The sequence below is a fragment of the Dendropsophus ebraccatus genome, chromosome 14 (genome assembly GCF_027789765.1).
Source record: "Dendropsophus ebraccatus isolate aDenEbr1 chromosome 14, aDenEbr1.pat, whole genome shotgun sequence".
In the NCBI taxonomy this organism is placed as follows: Eukaryota; Metazoa; Chordata; class Amphibia; order Anura; family Hylidae; genus Dendropsophus; species Dendropsophus ebraccatus.
The window spans coordinates 77,767,372-77,785,142 of NC_091467.1; the positions used below are offsets into that span (position 1 = coordinate 77,767,372).

The 17,771-nt window shown below is 54.1% G+C and overlaps 1 protein-coding gene across 2 annotated transcripts in view; it reads left to right on the top strand.

Annotated features, from left to right (window-relative positions):
- Positions 1 to 1,759: 1,759 nt before the first annotated feature.
- SLC35C2 (solute carrier family 35 member C2) overlaps positions 1,760 to 17,771 on the top strand; it is a 57,386-nt gene continuing 41,374 nt past the window's right edge. Inside the window, exons 1-2 of one of the 2 annotated variants that reach the window (XM_069952535.1) lie at positions 1,760 to 2,157; positions 8,700 to 8,849. In XM_069952535.1, the coding sequence (XP_069808636.1) occupies positions 8,736 to 8,849 (114 nt within the window). In that variant the 5' untranslated portion in view covers positions 1,760 to 2,157; positions 8,700 to 8,735. Of the gene's footprint in view, positions 2,158 to 4,891; positions 5,116 to 8,699; positions 8,850 to 17,771 lie in introns of those variants that run through there. The other variant, XM_069952536.1, reaches the window with a different exon arrangement.

Below are 17,771 nucleotides of genomic sequence, written 5' to 3' on the forward strand. Positions count from 1 at the left end.
GCACTGGGATGTATGGGAGGGGACTGGGATGTATGGGAGGGGGGGCACTGGGATGTATGGGAGGGGGGGCACTGGGATGTATGGGAGGGGGGGGCACTGGGATGTATGAGGGGGCACTGGGGTGTATGGGAGAGGGGGCACTGGGGTGTATGGGAGGGGGGGGCACTGGGATGTATGAGGGGGCACTGGGGTGTATGGGAGAGGGGGCACTGGGGTGTATGGGAGGGGGGGCACTGGGATGTATGGGAGGGGGGGGCACTGGGGTGTATGGGAGGGGGGGGCACTGGGATGTATGGGAGGGGACTGGGATGTATGGTAGGGGGGGCACTGGGGTGTATGAGGGGGCACTGGGATTATTGGGAGGGGGGGCACTGGGGTGTATGAGGGGGCACTGGGATTATTGGGAGGGGGGGCACTGGGGTGTATGGGAGGGGGGGCACTGGGATGTATGGGAGGGGGGGGCACTGGGGTGTATGGGAGGGGGGGCACTGGGGTGTATGGGAGGGGGGGGCACTGGGATGTATGGGAGGGGACTGGGATGTATGGTAGGGGGGGCACTGGGATGTATGGGAGGGGGGGCACTGGGATGTATGGGAGGGGGGGCATTGGGGTGTATGGGAGGGGGGGCATTGGGGTGTATGGGAGGGGGGGCACTGGGATGTGTGGGAGGGGGGGCACTGGGATGTGTGGGAGGGGGGGCACTGGGATGTATGGGAGGGGGGCACTGGGATGTATGGGAGGGGGGGCACTGGGGTGTATGAGGGGGCACTGGGATGTATGGGAAAGGGGGTACTGGGATGTATGGGAGGGGGGGCACTGGGATGTATGGGAGGGGGGGCACTGGGATGTATGGGAGGGGGGGGCACTGGGATGTATGGGAGGGGGGTACTGGGATGTATGGGAGGGGGGGCACTGGGATGTATGGGAGGGGGGGGGCACTGGGATGTATGGGAGGGGGGGCACTGGGATGTATGGGAGGGGGGGCACTGGGATGTATGGGAGGGGGGGCACTGGGATGTATGGGAGGGGGGGGCACTGGGATGTATGGGAGGGGGGGCACTGGGATGTATGGGAGGGGGGGCACTGGGATGTATGGGAGGGGACTGGGATGTATGGGAGGGGGGGCACTGGGGTGTATGGGAGGGGGGGCACTGGGGTGTATGGGAGGGGGGGTACTGGGGTGTATGGGAGGGGGGGTACTGGGATGTATGGGAGGGGGGGCACTGGGGTGTATGGGGACATCTCTGAGTCCTGCATCCAGAGTCCTTCCTGGTTGTAGCCACAGATCACACCTGACCTGCTCTCCTTGGGGTCATGTGACAGCCTGCTAGGCCCCTGCGTCCTTCTGCTTCAGTCAGTGATTGGCTGAGAGGGCTGTCACATGGGGTGATTAATCTCTGTGCAGTCCCACACCCTGAATGTCTGGAGTTCCCCTTTACAGGGCCCAGTGATGCAGTTGCTGATAACAACCAGACTCCAGCTTTCTTTCTTTTTTTTCAATGCTTAAAAGTGAAAGTTGGAATCTGATTGGTCGCTATGGGCGGTCACGTGACTGATAGTACTGCAGGCTGATCGCGCAGTGAACTTTCCGTACATGTGGTTTTAAATCTCCCAGAATGCCGAGTTACCGGAGAGACGGCAGCCATGACTGTCACCACACACAGATCCCTGTCAGGAAGCGTCTAGCGGGTGTGATGCCTCTACCAAGATGGCGGCCGGAGCAGGACGCCTTGGGTGACGTCACTGAGCCCTCCCAGCATGCTCTGCGCCATGAGCCACGTCTTAGATAACGAAAGCTCCGTAAGTGCAGGAGGTAGCGTGGTGTCCGGGGGGCGGCGCAGTGTGGGGACCCCCCGTCCTGGTCTCTGGCTCCACCTATCGCTCCTCTCATTCTCTGACATTACCGCCTCCCATCTGTTACAGAAATGGTGACAAAGAGCTTACAATCTAATGTCCAGTCCTCACAGTGTGAGCAATACAGACTGCGGAGCCCCTGAGGGTAGGAGCCCCGCCCATCTGACGTTAAGGGTAGGAGCCCCGCCCCCAGGCACTGACGGTAGGGGCAACGCCCATCTGACACTGAGTGTAGGAACCCCGCCCCCCCCAGGCACTAAGGAACCACTAAACCTGCCAGAGGAGTAACTGCAGACCGCAGGGGTAAGTCCAGAGTCACCTGGTGGTGGTGGGGTAACTGCAGACCGCGGGGGTAAGTCCAGAGTCACCTGGTGGTGGTGGTGGGGTAACTGCAGACCGCGGGGGTAAGTCCAGAGTCACCTGGTGGTGGTGGGGTAACTGCAGACCGCGGGGGTAAGTCCAGAGTCACCTGGTGGTGGTGGGGTAACTGCAGACCGCGGGGGTAAGTCCAGAGTCACCTGGTGGTGGTGGGGTAACTGCAGACCGCGTGGGTAAGTCCAGAGTCACCTGGTGGTGGTGGGGTAACTGCAGACCGCGGGGGTAAGTCCAGAGTCACCTGGTGGTGGTGGGGTAACTGCAGACCGCGGGGGTAAGTCCAGAGTCACCTGGTGGTGGTGGTGGGGTAACTGCAGACCGCGGGGGTAAGTCCAGAGTCACCTGGTGGTGGTGGGGTAACTGCAGACCGCAGGGGTAAGTCCAGAGTCACCTGGTGGTGGTGGGGTAACTGCAGACCGCGGGGGTAAGTCCAGAGTCACCTGGTGGTGGTGGGGTAACTGCAGACCGCGGGGGTAAGTCCAGAGACAGCTGGTGGTGGTGGGGTAACTGCAGACCGCGGGGGTAAGTCCAGAGTCACCTGGTGGTGGTGGGGTAACTGCAGACCGCGGGGGTAAGTCCAGAGTCACGTGGTGGTGGGGTAACTGCAGACCGCGGGGGTAAGTCCAGAGACACCTGGTGGGGGGGTAACTGCAGACCCCGGGGGTAAGTCCAGAGTCACCTGGTGGTGGTGGGGTAACTGCAGACCGCAGGGGTAAGTCCAGAGTCACCTGGTGGTGGTGGGGTAACTGCAGACCGCGGGGGTAAGTCCAGAGTCACCTGGTGGTGGTGGGGTAACTGCAGACCGCGGGGGTAAGTCCAGAGTCACCTGGTGGTGGTGGGGTAACTTCAGACCCTGGGGGTAAGTCCAGAGTCACCTGGTGGTGGTGGGGTAACTGCAGTAAGTCCACAGACTGGTGGTGGTGCGATCTCCTGGTGTGCAAGGAGGAGACTGAGGGTTGTAGTCCCATATAACCGCTCAGGGTGGTCCGGTCTCTCTGGGTGGAGTGTCCCCTCGGGTAGTTCAGTCTCTCTGGATGGTCCGGTCTCTCTGGGTGGTCCGGTCTCTCTGGGTGGTCCGGTCTCTCTGAGTGGTCCGGTCTCTCTGAGTGGTCCGATTGTTCCAGGTGGTGTGTCCCTACTGGGTGGTCCAGTTGTTCCGGGTGGTGTGTCCCCTCTGAGTGGTCCGGTCTCTCCTGGTGGTGTGTCCCCTCCGGGTGGTCCGGTTGCTCTGGGTGGTGTATCCCCTCCTGGTGGTCCGGCTGCTCTGGGGGCTCCGGTTGCTCTGGGTGGTGTGTCCCCTCTGGGTGGTCCGGTCTCTCCGGGTAGTGTGTCCTTTCCGGGTGGTTTAGTCTCTCCTGGTGATGTGTCGTCTCTGGGTGGTCCAGTTGCTCCGGGAAGGGTGTCCCCTCTGGGTAGTCCGGTTGCTCAGGGTGGTCCGATCTCTCTGGGTAGTCCGGTCTCTCCTGGTGGTTCGATCTCTCTGGGTAGTCCGGTCTCTCCTGGTGGTCCGGTTGCTCCAGGTGGTGTGTCGTCTCTGGGTGGTCCGGTCTCTCCAGGTGGTCCAGTTGCTCCGGGTAGTGTGTCCCCTCTGGGTGGTCCGGTCTCTCTGGGTGGTCCGGTCTCTCTGGGTGGTCCGGTCTCTCTGGGTGGTCCGGTCTCTCTGGGTGGTCCGGTCTCTCTACGTAGTCCGGTCTCTCCTGGTGGTCCGGTCTCTCTGGGTGGTCTGGTTGCTCCTGGTGGTGTGTCGTCTCTGGGTGGTCCGGTCTCTCCTGGTGGTCCGGTCTCTCCGGGTGGTCCGGTTGCTCCTGGTGGTGTGTTGTCTCTGGGTGGTCCGGTTGCTCCTGGTGGTCCGGTTGCTCCTGGTGGTCCGGTCTCTCTGGGTGGTCCAGTTGCTCCTGGTGGTCCGGTCTCTCTGGGTGGTCCGGTTGCTCCTAGTGGTGTGTCGTCTCTGGGTAGTCCGGTCGCTCCACGTGGTCTGGTCTCTCTGGGTGTTGTGTCCCCTCTGGGTAGTCCGGTTGCTCCTGGTGGTGTGTCGTCTCTGGGTGGTCCGGTCTCTCTGGGTGGTCCGGTTGCTCCTGGTGGTGTGTCGTCTCTGGGTGGTCCGGTCTCTCTGGGTGGTCCGGTTGTTCCTGGTGGTGTGTCTTCTCAGGGTGGTCCTGTCTCTCTGGGTGGTCCGGTTGCTCCTGGTGGTGTGTCGTCTCTGGGTGGTCCGGTCTCTCTGGGTGGTCCGGTTGCTCCTGGTGGTGTGTCGTCTCTGGGTGGTCCGGTCTCTCTGGGTGGTCCGGTTGCTCCTGGTGGTGTGTCGTCTCTGGGTGGTCCGGTCTCTCTGGGTGGTCCGGTTGCTCCTGGTGGTGTGTCGTCTCTGGGTGGTCCGGTCTCTCTGGGTGGTCCGGTTGCTCCTGGTGGTGTGTCGTCTCTGGGTGGTCCGGTCTCTCTGGGTGGTCCGGTTGCTCCTGGTGGTGTGTCGTCTCTGGGTGGTCCGGTCTCTCTGGGTGGTCCGGTTGCTCCTGGTGGTGTGTCGTCTCTGGGTGGTCCGGTCTCTCTGGGTGGTCCAGTTGCTCCTGGTGGTGTGTCGTCTCTGGGTGGTCCGGTCTCTCTGGGTGGTCCGGTTGCTCCTGGTGGTGTGTCGTCTCTGGGTGGTCCGGTCTCTCTGGGTGGTCCGTCCAGATAGGGCAGAGAATCTGTGGATCTGCGGCTGATGTGCGGAGGGATCAGTGGACTCTGATCGCTCTCGGGGCATCGATCACTCAGATTAGAGACGCTGGAGGACGGGACGCTTTGCTGACACGTTATGTAGTGATTCTCTTGCTGGTATTGGGGCCCCTTCCGGCCGCACTGTTCGGGGGGGCAGACTCGGGCTCAGGTTTGGGCCGACACTGATTATAGGTAGGTGGTCAGCTCCATTCATAGCTGCACTCTGTGGCAGAGACCGTGGAGGGGGGGGGGGGAGGTGAGGGGGCACTGTGTGTAGGGGTGACTGTGTATAGGGGGTGAGGGGGCACTGTGTGTAGGGGGAGGGGGCACTGTGTGTAGGGGTGACTGTGTATAGGGGGAGGGGGCACTGTGTGTAGGGGTGACTGTGTATAGGAGGTGAGGGGACACTGTGTGTAGGGGGAGGGGGCACTGTGTGTAGGGGTGACTGTGTATAGGAGGTGAGGGGGCACTGTGTGTAGGGGTGACTGTGTATAGGGGGTGAGGGGGCACTGTGTGTAGGGGGAGGGGGCACTGTGTGTAGGGGTGACTGTGTATAGGAGGTGAGGGGGCACTGTGTGTAGGGGGAGGGGGCACTGTGTGTAGCGGTGACTGTGTATAGGGGGAGGGGGCACTGTGTGTAGGGGTGACTGTGTATAGGAGGGTGAGGGGGCACTGTGTGTAGGGGTGACTGTGTATAGGGGGAGGGGGCACTGTGTGTAGGGGTGACTGTGTATAGGGGGAGGGGGCACTGTGTGTAGGGGTGACTGTGTATAGGAGGGTGAGGGGGCACTGTGTGTAGGGGTGACTGTGTATAGGGGGAGGGGGCACTGTGTGTAGGGGTGACTGTGTATAGGAGGGTGAGGGGGCACTGTGTGTAGGGGTGACTGTGTATAGGGGGTGAGGGGGCACTGTGTGTAGGGGTGACTGTGTATAGGGGGTGAGGGGGCACTGTGTGTAGGGGTGACTGTGTATAGGAGGGTGAGGGGGCACTGTGTGTAGGGGTGAGGGGGCACTGTGTGTAGGGGTGACTGTGTATAGGGGGTGAGGGGGCACTGTGTGTAGGGGTGACTGTGTATAGGGGGAGGGGGCACTGTGTGTAGGGGTGACTGTGTATAGGGGGTGAGGGGGCACTGTGTAGGGGTGACTGTGTATAGGGGGTGAGGGGGCACTGTGTGTAGGGGTGACTGTGTATAGGAAGTGAGGGGGCACTGTGTGTAGGGGTGACTGTGTATAGGGGGTGAGGGGGCACTGTGTGTAGGGGTGACTGTGTATAGGAAGTGAGGGGGCACTGTGTGTAGGGGTGACTGTGTATAGGGGGTGAGGGGGCACTGTGTGTAGGGGTGACTGTATAGGGGGGTGAGGGGGCACTGTGTGTAGGGGTGACTGTATAGGGGGGTGAGGGGGCACTGTGTGTAGGGGTGACTGTGTATAGGAAGTGAGGGGGCACTGTGTGTAGGGGTGACTGTGTATAGGGGGTGAGGGGGCACTGTGTGTAGGGGTGACTGTGTATAGGGGGAGGGGGCACTGTGTGTAGGGGTGACTGTGTATAGGGGTTGAGGGGGCACTGTGTGTAGGGGTGACTGTGTATAGGGGGAGGGGGCACTGTGTGTAGGGGTGACTGTGTATAGGGGGGGTGAGAGGGCACTGTGTGTAGGGGTGACTGTGTATAGGGGGAGGGGGCACTGTGTGTAGGGGTGACTGTGTATAGGGGGAGGGGGCACTGTGTGTAGGGGTGACTGTGTATAGGGGGGGTGAGGGGGCACTGTGTGTAGGGGTGACTGTGTATAGGGGGTGAAGGGGCACTGTGTGTAGGGGGCACTGTGTATAGGGGGTGAAGGGGCACTGTGTGTAGGGGTGACTGTGTATAGGGGGAGGGGGCACTGTGTGTAGGGGTGACTGTGTATAGGGGGTTGGGGGCACTGTGTGTAGGGGTGACTGTGTATAGGGGGTGAGGGGGCACTTTGTGTAGGGGGAGGGGGCACTGTGTGTAGGGGTGACTGTGTATAGGGGGGGTGAGGTGGCACTGTGTGTAGCGGTGACTGTGTATAGGGGGGTGAGGGGGCACTGTGTGTAGCGGTGACTGTGTATAGGGGGGTGAGGGGGCACTGTGTGTAGGGGTGACTGTGTATAGGAGGTGAGGGGGCACTGTGTATAGGGGGAGGGGGCACTGTGTGCAGGGGTGACTGTGTATAGGGGGGTGAGGGGGCACTGTGTGTAGGGGGTGACTGTGTATAGGGGGGTGAGGGGGCACTGTGTGTAGGGGTGACTGTGTATAGGAGGTGAGGGGGCACTGTGTATAGGGGGAGGGGGCACTGTGTGCAGGGGTGACTGTGTATAGGGGGGTGAGGGGGCACTGTGTATAGGGGGTGACTGTGTATAGGGGGTGAGGGGGCACTGTGTATAGGGGGTGACTGTGTATAGGAGGTGAGGGGGCACTGTGTGTAGGGGTGACTGTGTATAGGAGGTGAGGGGGCACTGTGTGTAGGGGTGACTGTGTATAGGAGGTGAGGGGGCACTGTGTATAGGGGGTGACTGTGTATAGGGGGTGAGGGGGCACTGTGTGTAGGGGTGACTGTGTATAGGGGGGGTGAGAGGGCACTGTGTGTAGGGGTGACTGTGTATAGGAGGTGAGGGGGCACTGTGTATGGGGGTGACTGTGTATAGGGGGGTGAGGGGGCACTGTGTGTAGGGGTGACTGTGTATAGGGGGGGTGAGGGGGAATTGTGTGTAGGGGTGACTATGTTTAGGGGGAGGGGGCATTTTGTATAGAGGGTGGGTGAGGGGCCACTTTGTGTAGGGGTGTCTGTGAATAGAGGGGGGCTGTTATGGTGGAGGTGTATCCTGGTTGCGGTGGTGTGGGTGTCACCAGGTTGTTGTGGTCGCGGTGTAACCCTGTTGTTGTGGTTACGTTGGTCGCAGTGTAACCCGGTTGTTGTGGTCGCAGTGTAACCCGATTGTTGTGGTCGCAGTGTAAGCTGGTGGTGGTGGCGGTGTCACCCAGTGGTTGCGGTGGTGGCAGTGTCACCTGGTTGTTGTGGTTGCGGTGGTGGCAGTGTCACCCGGTTGTTGTGGTTGCGGTGGTGGCAGTGTCACCCGGTTGTTGTGGTTGCGGTGGTGGCAGTGTCACCCGGTTGTGGTTGCGGTGGTGGCAGTGTCACCCGGTTGTTGTGGTTGCGTTTGTGGCAGTGTCACCCGGTTGTGGTTGCGGTGGTGGCAGTGTCACCCGGTTGTGGTTGCGGTGGTGGCAGTGTCACCCGGTTGTGGTTGCGGTGGTGGCAGTGTCACCCGGTTGTTGTGGTTGCGTTTGTGGCAGTGTCACCCGGTTGTGGTTGCGGTGGTGGCAGTGTCACCCGGTTGTTGTGGTTGCGGTGGTGGCAGTGTCACCCGGTTGTTGTGGTGGTGGCAGTGTCACCCGGTTGTTGTGGTTGCGTTTGTGGCAGTGTCACCCGGTTGTGGTTGCGGTGGTGGCAGTGTCACCCGGTTGTTGTGGTTGCGGTGGTGGCAGTGTCACCCGGTTGTTGTGGTTGCGGTGGTGGCAGTGTCACCCGGTTGTTGTGGTTGCGGTGGTGGCAGTGTCACCCGGTTGTTGTGGTTGCGGTGGTGGCAGTGTCACCCGGTTGTTGTGGTTGCGGTGGTGGCAGTGTCACCCGGTTGTTGTGGTTGCGGTGGTGGCAGTGTCACCCGGTTGTTGTGGTTGTGGTGGTGGGGGTGTATCCAGGCTTAGATGATTGTCTATAACACCAGAGTCTCGTCCATCTTCTCGTTTCTGCTCACAGCCCCCCCCTGCCCCCGATGCTGGTAGACGGAGGAGGATGGCGTCACCGTGCTGGGCCCTGATGGGGAAGAGTCTCCTGACTGTCGGCCTCGTCCTTTTCTACTACTTCTTCTCTATTGGCATCACTTTCTACAACAAGTGGTTACTGAAGGTAAGAGGTGAGGGGGTCATCATCCTGCTGCGTCCTCGGGGTACCCCCATACGGTATATATATAGAGAGAGAAGTACCCCCATACTGTATGTATATAGAAAGAGGTACCCCCATACTGTATGTATATAGAAAGAGGTACCCCCATACGGTATTTATAGATACCCCCATACTATATATATATATATATATATATATAGGTACCCCCATACTGTATGTATATAGAGAGAGATACCCCCATACTGTATATATATAGAGAGAGGTACCCCCATACGGTATATAAAGATACCTCTATACTGTATGTATACAGAGAGGTACCCCTATACTGTATGTATATAGAGAGAGCTACCCCCATACTGTATGTATACAGAGAGAGGTACCCCCATACTGTATGTATATAGAGAGAGGTACCCCCATACTGTATGTATATAGAGAGAGGTACCCCCATACTGTATGTATATAGAGAGAGGTACCCCCATACGGTATATATAGATACCCCCATACTATATGTATATAGAGAGAGGTACCCCCATACTGTATGTGTATATATAGAGAGGTACCCCCATACTGTATGTATATAGAGAGATACCCCCATACTGTATGTATATAGAGAGAGATACCCCCATACTGTATGTATATAGAGAGAGATACCCCCATACTGTATGTATATAGAGAGAGGTACCCCCATACTGTATGTATACAGAAAGAGAGGTACCCCCATACGGTATATATATAGAGAGGTACCCCCATACTGTATGTATACAGAGAGAGGTACCCCCATACTGTATGTATACAGAGAGAGGTACCCCCATACTGTATGTATACAGAGAAAGGTACCCCCATACTGTATGTATACAGAGAGGTACCCCCATACTGTATGTATACAGAGAGAGGTACCCCCATACTGTATGTATACAGAGAGAGGTACCCCCATACTGTATGTATACAGAGAGAGGTACCCCCATACTGTATGTATACAGAGAGAGGTACCCTCAAACTGTATGTATACAGTGAGGTACCCCCATACTGTATATATACAGAGGTACCCCCATACTGTGTATATATACAGAGGTACCCCCATACTGTGTATATATACAGAGGTACCCCCATACTGTATGTATATAGAGAGGTACCCCCATACTGTATGTATATAGAGAGGTACCCCCATACTGTATGTATATAGAGAGGTACCCCCATACTGTATGTATATAGAGAGGTACCCCCATACTGTATGTATATAGAGAGGTACCCCCATACTGTATGTATATAGAGAGGTACCCCCATACTGTATGTATATAGAGAGGTACCCCCATACTGTATGTATATAGAGAGGTACCCCCATACTGTATGTATATAGAGAGGTACCCCCATACTGTATGTATATAGAGAGGTACCCCCATACTGTATGTATATAGAGAGGTACCCCCATACTGAATGTGTATAGAGAGGTACCCCCATACTGAATGTATGTGTGTGTATATGTATATATATATATATATATATATATATATATATATATATATATATATATATGAAAGAGAGAGATACCCCTATACAGTATGTATATAAAGAGAGGTACCCCCTTAATGTATGTATATATAGAGAGCTACCCCTACACTAATATATATTTATATAATGTATATATGTTAGAAAATGTACCCGCTGCCCGGGTATTTATTCTAAGGTGCCCAGGAGGCCAATCTATGTCCTTGTTTTTTTTTTTTTGTTTAAGGGGAAATTGCCAGTAGCCCTATATGTCCCTATATACCCGACAATTCTGCACTGTTTATGTAAATTGTAGCTTATGCACATTAGAAATAATCTAAAAACGTCAAACATCCGTCCTGTATACCTGTTGTGTATAGTTGGGGGTGAGTGGGGCTGTATACCTGTAGTGTATAGTTGAGGGGGTCCTGTATACCTGTTGTGTGTAGTTGGGTCGGGGGCTGTATACCTGTAGTGTATAGTTGAGGGAGGTCCTGTATACCAGCAGTGTATAGTTGGGGGTCCTGTATTCCTGTAATATATAATTGGTGAAGGTGCTGTATACCTGTAATGTATAGTTGATGGAGGTCTTCTATACCTGTAGTTTATAGTTTAAAGGTGCTGAATACCTGTAGTGTATAGATGGTGGAGGTTTTGTATACCTGTAGTATATAGTTCGGGGGTCCTGTATACCTGTAGTGTATAGTTTGGGGGTCCTGTGTACCTGTAGTTTATAGTTGGTAGAGGTCTTGTATACCTGTAGTGTAAAGTTTGGTGGTCCTGGATATTTGTAGTATAAAGTTGGTGGAGGTGCTGTATACCTGTAGTATATAGTTGGTGGAGGTCCTGTATACCTGTAGTGTATAGTTTTGGGGTCCTGTATACCTGTAGTATATAGTTGATGGAGGTTCTGTATACCTTTAGTATAGGGTTGGTGAAGATCTTGTATACCTGAAGTATATAGTTCGGGGGTCCTGTATACCTGTAGTGTATAGTTTGAGGGTCCTGTACTCCTGTAGTATATAGTTAGTGGAGGTCCTGTATACCTGTAGTGTATAGTTTTGGGGTCCTGTAAACCTGTAGTGTATAGTTTGGGGTCCTGTATACCTGTAGTGTATAGTCTTGGGGGTCCTGTATACCTTTAGTGTTCTGTAGTATATAGTTCAGGGGTCCTGTATACCTGTACTGTATAGTTTGAGGGTCCTGTATACCTGTAGTATAGAGTTGGTGGAGGTCCTGTATACCTGTAGTGTATAGTTTTGGGGTCCTGTATACCTGTAGTATATAGTTGGTGGAGTTCATGTATACCTGTAGTGTATAGTTTTATGTCCTGTATACCTGTAGTGTATAGTTTTAGGTCCTGTATACCTGTAGTATATAGTCGGTGGAGGTTCTGTATACCTGTAGTGTAGAGTTGGTGGAGGTCCTGTATACCTGTAGTGTATAGTTTGGGGTCCTGTAAACCTGTAGTGTATAGTTTTGGGGTCCTGTAAACCTGTAGTGTATAGTTTTGGGGTCCTGTATACCTGTAGTGTATAGTTTTGGGTCCTGTGTACCTGTAGTATAGAGTTGGTGGGGGTGCTGTATACCTGTAGTATTTAGTTGGTGGAGGTCCTGTATACCTGTAGTGTATAGTTGGTGGAGGTCCCGTGCACCTGTAGTGTATAGTTTTGGGGTCCTGTATACCTGTAGTGTCCTGTATACCTGCAGGGTCGTATTTACCATTAGGCACTCGTGGTCTGCCTAGGGCAGCACCTTGCATGGGGCAGCACCAGGGAGCAGGGGGAAGGAAACAACTTTTTATTTTTTTTTATTTTTCTAGTCTTCAACCTCCTGTTCAGACTTGCCAGAAAATCTAGTGTCTTTTCGAAGGGGGGTATGGTAGTATTGGCCAGGTCTGGTATGGCAGTGTTATCCAGTCACAGTATGGCGGTATTGGTCAGGTCTTTTATGGCGGTGTTATCCAGTCGTAGTGTGGCGGTATTGGTCAGGTCTGGTATAGCGGTGTTATCCAGTCACAGTATGGCGGTATTGGTCACGTCTGGTATGGCGGTGTTATCCAGTCACAGTATGGCGGTATCGGTCAGGTCTGGTATGGCGGTGTTATCCAGTCACAGTATGGCGGTATTGGTCAGGTCTTTTATGGCGGTGTTATCCAGTCGTAGTGTGGCGGTATTGGTCAGGTCTGGTATAGCGGTGTTATCCAGTCACAGTATGGCGGTATTGGTCACGTCTGGTATGGCGGTGTTATCCAGTCACAGTGTGGTGGTATTGGTCAGGTCTGATATAGCGGTGTTAAATGTGACCTCTGGAGCTATTATCTACCAGTTTACCTATCCTGATGCTTATTGGTGAGTGAGGATGGGGCATCCTCAGCTTTAGTGCTTAGGGCAGCAGCAGCTGGTAATACTTTCCTGTATACATGTACTGTATAGATGGAGTAGGGGGCCCTGTATATACATGTACTGTATAGATGGAGTAGGGGGTCCTGTATACATGTACTGTATAGTTGGAGTAGGGGGTTCTGTATACCTGTACTGTATAGATGGAGTAGGGGGTCCTGTATACCTGTCGTGCCCTGTATATACATGTACTGTATAGATGGAGTAGGGGGTCTACCAGTTATTTTTGTGGATGTTGTGAGGCAGCTGCGCTAGCAACCATTGCTCCCTGTGAAAATGAAAGTAGTAATCCTATTGGTTGCTGAGGCCTCCAACTGCCATTACTGCTGGGCAGAGCTGCAGCTAATTATATCACCTGTGTGTGCAGTGTGGAGATTTTCCCATTCATTTCTATGGGGCGGTCTTCCCCTCCCCCTCCCCTCCTGTACATCTGGCGGGGACGGGACCTTCGCTCTAACCTTCCCGGGCACCCAACGTATCTGTGTGCCAAATTTGGGGTCAAACGGTTCAGGTGTTTGGAAGTCTATATGGGACAGACAGACAGACAGACTTTCATTTTTATGATATAGATAGAGAGAGCTACCCCTATACCAGGGCCGTAGCTGGGGGGGGCAAGGGGGGCAGCTGCCCTGGGCGCAGAGACCAGGGGGGGCGTCATCACAGGGAGCAGAGAGAGGATGACAGTGGATGAGGCAGCCTGGAAGCGTCCGGCCCTCTGTCAGTGTGAGGAGACAGGGGACGATTATTACTTGATCAGCAGAGCTATTTCCCATACTGTACCGTCTCCTGGCTGCTGTTTAGCTATAATTTGCGCAAAATCGCTGCGTTTTTACCGCGATTTTGCGCAAATTAGGGCTAAACAGCAGCCGGCAGACAGTACAATAAAGAGATGGTGAAGGACCTTGACATGTGACTATGATGTCTCCGCAGGTCCTGTATGTACACTGCACTATGGAGGAGGAAGAAAGAAGATACAAGTGTGTGGGAAGGGGAGGACAATCAGGGGTGCACAGTGTGGGGAGGAGGGCAGGGGGGTACAGGGTGACACTTGTCTGGGATGGGGGGGAGACACATAAGAGAGTTGGGTCCAGTGTTTATTTAGGGGTCTGGTCTGGTTGTACATTATTTCATACTTAACCCCTTAATAACTGCCCTCTCCAAATATATATATCACATTAATATAAACCTTACCTACTATCTGCAGGGGTAGGGAACCTTGGCTCTCCAGCTGTTGTAGAACTACAACTCCCATCATGTCTGGACAGCCAAAGTTTCAGCTTTGTCCATGTATGATGGGAGTTGTAGTTTTGCAGCAGCTGGAGAGCCGAGGTTCCCTACACCAATCTATAAAGCACCTGTATCTGTATATACAGCGACCATGATACAAGAGTCATTTTTCTAAATTATTTCTATTTTGAATATGGTGATGGACCTTACTGGAGGTGACGGAATACCTTACTGGGGGTGACGGAACACCTTACTGGAGGTGACGGGATACCTTACTGGAGGTGACGGGATACCTTACTGGAGTTGACGGAATACCTTACTGGAGGTGACGGGAAACCTTACTGGAGGTGACGGGATACCTTACTGGAGGTGACGGGATACCTTACTGGAGGTGACGGAATACCTTACTGGAGGTGACGGAATACCTTACTGGAGGTGACGGAATACCTTACTGGAGGTGACGGAATACCTTACTGGAGGTGACGGAATACCTTACTGGAGGTGACGGAATACCTTACTGGGGGTGACGGAACACCTTACTGGAGGTGACGGGATACCTTACTGGGGGTGACGGAACACCTTACTGGAGGTGACGGGATACCTTACTGGAGGTGACGGAATACCTTACTGGAGGTGATGGGAAACCTTACTGGAGGTGACGGGATACCTTACTGGAGGTGACGGGATACCTTACTGGAGGTGACGGAATACCTTACTGGAGGTGATGGGATACCTTACTGGAGGTGACGGGAAACCTTACTGGAGGTGACGGAATACCTTACTGGAGGTGACGGGATACCTTACTGGAGGTGACGGGATACCTTACTGGAGGTGACGGGATACCTTACTGGAGGTGACGGGATACCTTACTGGGGGTGACGGGATACCTTACTGGAGGTGATGGGATACCTTACTGGAGGTGATGGACCTTACTGGAGGTGACGGAATACCTTACTGGAGGTGATGGAATACCTTACTGGGGGTGACGGGATACCTTACTGGATTTGATGGAATACCTTACTGGGGGTGACGGAATACCTTACTGGAGGTGACGGAATACCTTACTGAAGGTGACATTATACCTTACTGGGGGTGACGGGATACCTTACTGGAGGTGACGGAATACCTTACTGGAGGTGACGGAATACCTTACTGGAGGTGACATTATACCTTACTGGAGGTGATGGACCTTACTGGAGGTGACGGAATACCTTACTGGAGGTGACGGAATACCTTACTGGAGGTGACGGGATACCTTACTGGAGGTGACGGGATACCTTACTGGAGGTGACGGAATACCTTACTGGAGGTGACGGGATACCTTACTGGAGGTGACGGGATACCTTACTGGAGGTGACGGGATACCTTACTGGAGGTGACGGGATACCTTACTGGAGGTGACGGGATACCTTACTGGAGGTGACGGGATACCTTACTGGAGGTGACGGGATACCTTACTGGAGGTGACGGGATACCTTACTGGAGGTGACGGGATACCTTACTGGAGGTGACGGGATACCTTACTGGAGGTGACGGGATACCTTACTGGAGGTGACGGGATACCTTACTGGAGGTGACGGGATACCTTACTGGAGGTGACGGGAGACCTTACTGGAGGTGACGGGATACCTTACTGGGGGTGACGGGATACTTTACTGGGGGTGACGGGATACCTTACTGGAGGTGATGGGATACCTTACTGGAGGTGATGGACCTTACTGGAGGTGACGGAATACCTTACTGGAGGTGATGGAATACCTTACTGGGGGTGACGGGATACCTTACTGGATTTGATGGAATACCTTACTGGGGGTGACGGAATACCTTACTGGAGGTGATGGAATACCTTACTGGAGGTGACGGAATACCTTACTGAAGGTGACATTATACCTTACTGGGGGTGACGGGATACCTTACTGGAGGTGATGGAATACCTTACTGGAGGTGACGGAATACCTTACTGGAGGTGACATTATACCTTACTGGAGGTGATGGACCTTACTGGAGGTGACGGAATACCTTACTGGAGGTGACGGAATACCTTACTGGAGGTGACGGGATACCTTACTGGAGGTGACGGGATACCTTACTGGAGGTGACGGAATACCTTACTGGAGGTGACGGGATACCTTACTGGAGGTGACGGGATACCTTACTGGAGGTGACGGGATACCTTACTGGAGGTGACGGGATACCTTACTGGAGGTGACGGGATACCTTACTGGAGGTGACGGGATACCTTACTGGGGTTGACGGGATACCTTACTGGAGGTGACGGGATACCTTACTGGGGGTGACGGGATACCTTACTGGAGGTGACGGGATACCTTACTGGAGGTGACGGGATACCTTACTGGAGGTGACGGGATACCTTACTGGAGGTGACGGAATACCTTACTGGGGGTGACGGGAAACCTTACTGGAGGTGACGGAATACCTTACTGGGGGTGACGGGATACCTTACTGGAGGTGACGGGATACCTTACTGGGGGTGACGGGATACCTTACTGGAGGTGACGGGATACCTTACTGGGGGTGACGGGATACCTTACTGGGGGTGTTACTGCTGTTGTCTCCACTGCTCAGTGGAGTTGATGGAACCTCTGGAAATCCTAGGTTCAATTGAACTCGAACATTCACAAACCTGCCGCATTAGATTGCTAAAGTCTTCCCGGTCCGTGGGGAAGGAGGAGAGTGCCTGGGTACTGACTGGAATTCTGGGATTCATCCTAGGTAATAGCCGGGCAGTCTCCTCCTTCCCCACGGACCGGGAAGGAATCACCAATCTAATACGGCAGGTTTGTGAATGTTCGAGTTCTATAGAACCTAGGATTTCCCGAGGTTCCATCAACTCTCCTGCTGAGCGTAGCTGTGCATTAGGAGACGGCACCATAGAACCACATTACACTGGGGGTCACACTGGAGATAGATCAGGAAGCTTTGCCGGCTGCCGGATACTATACATTACCGGGTCCCCGCTCCTGCTTGCTTCTGCCATTGAGTAAACAGGGATGGGATCTGCAGCGAGTTTCACTACGTATTAGCAGCAAGAAACTCGCTGCGGATACGCCAAGTGTGTTTGTACCGTAAAAAAAAAAATATATATATATATATATACATATACATACATACATGGGCCCCCCTGTGCTTACTGCGCATACGGGGGGCGCCAAATTGAATGTTTGCCCCCAGTGCAGGAGAGCCTAGCTACACCTCTGCCTATCTATATAATAAAAATCAAAGTCTGTCTGTCTGTCTGTCTGTCTGTCTGTCCTTCTGTCTGTCTGTCCTTCTGTCTGTCTGTCCTTCTGTCTGTCTGTCCTTCTGTCTGTCTGTCCTTCTGTCTGTCTGTCCTTCTGTCTGTCTGTCCTTCTGTCTGTCTGTCCTTCTGTCTGTCTGTCCTTCTGTCTGTCTGTCCTTCTGTCTGTCTGTCCTTCTGTCTGTCTGTCCTTCTGTCTGTCTGTCCTTCTGTCTGTCTGTCCTTCTGTCTGTCTGTCCTTCTGTCCGTCTGTCCTTCTGTCTGTCTGTCTGTCCTTCTGTCTGTCTGTCCGTCTGTCCGTCCTCTATAGACTTCCAAACGCCTGAACTGTTTGACCCCAAATTTGGCCCACAGATACATTGGGTGCCCGGGAAGGTTATTGCGAAGGTCCCGTCCCCGCCAGATGTACAGGAGGGGAGGGGGAGGGGAAAGAGAGGCGCTCCATAGAGATGAATGGGAAAATCTCCTCACTGCACACACAGGTGATATAATTAGCTGCAGCAGACACGGCAGTTGGAGCCTTAGCAACCAATAGGATTACTGCTTTCATTT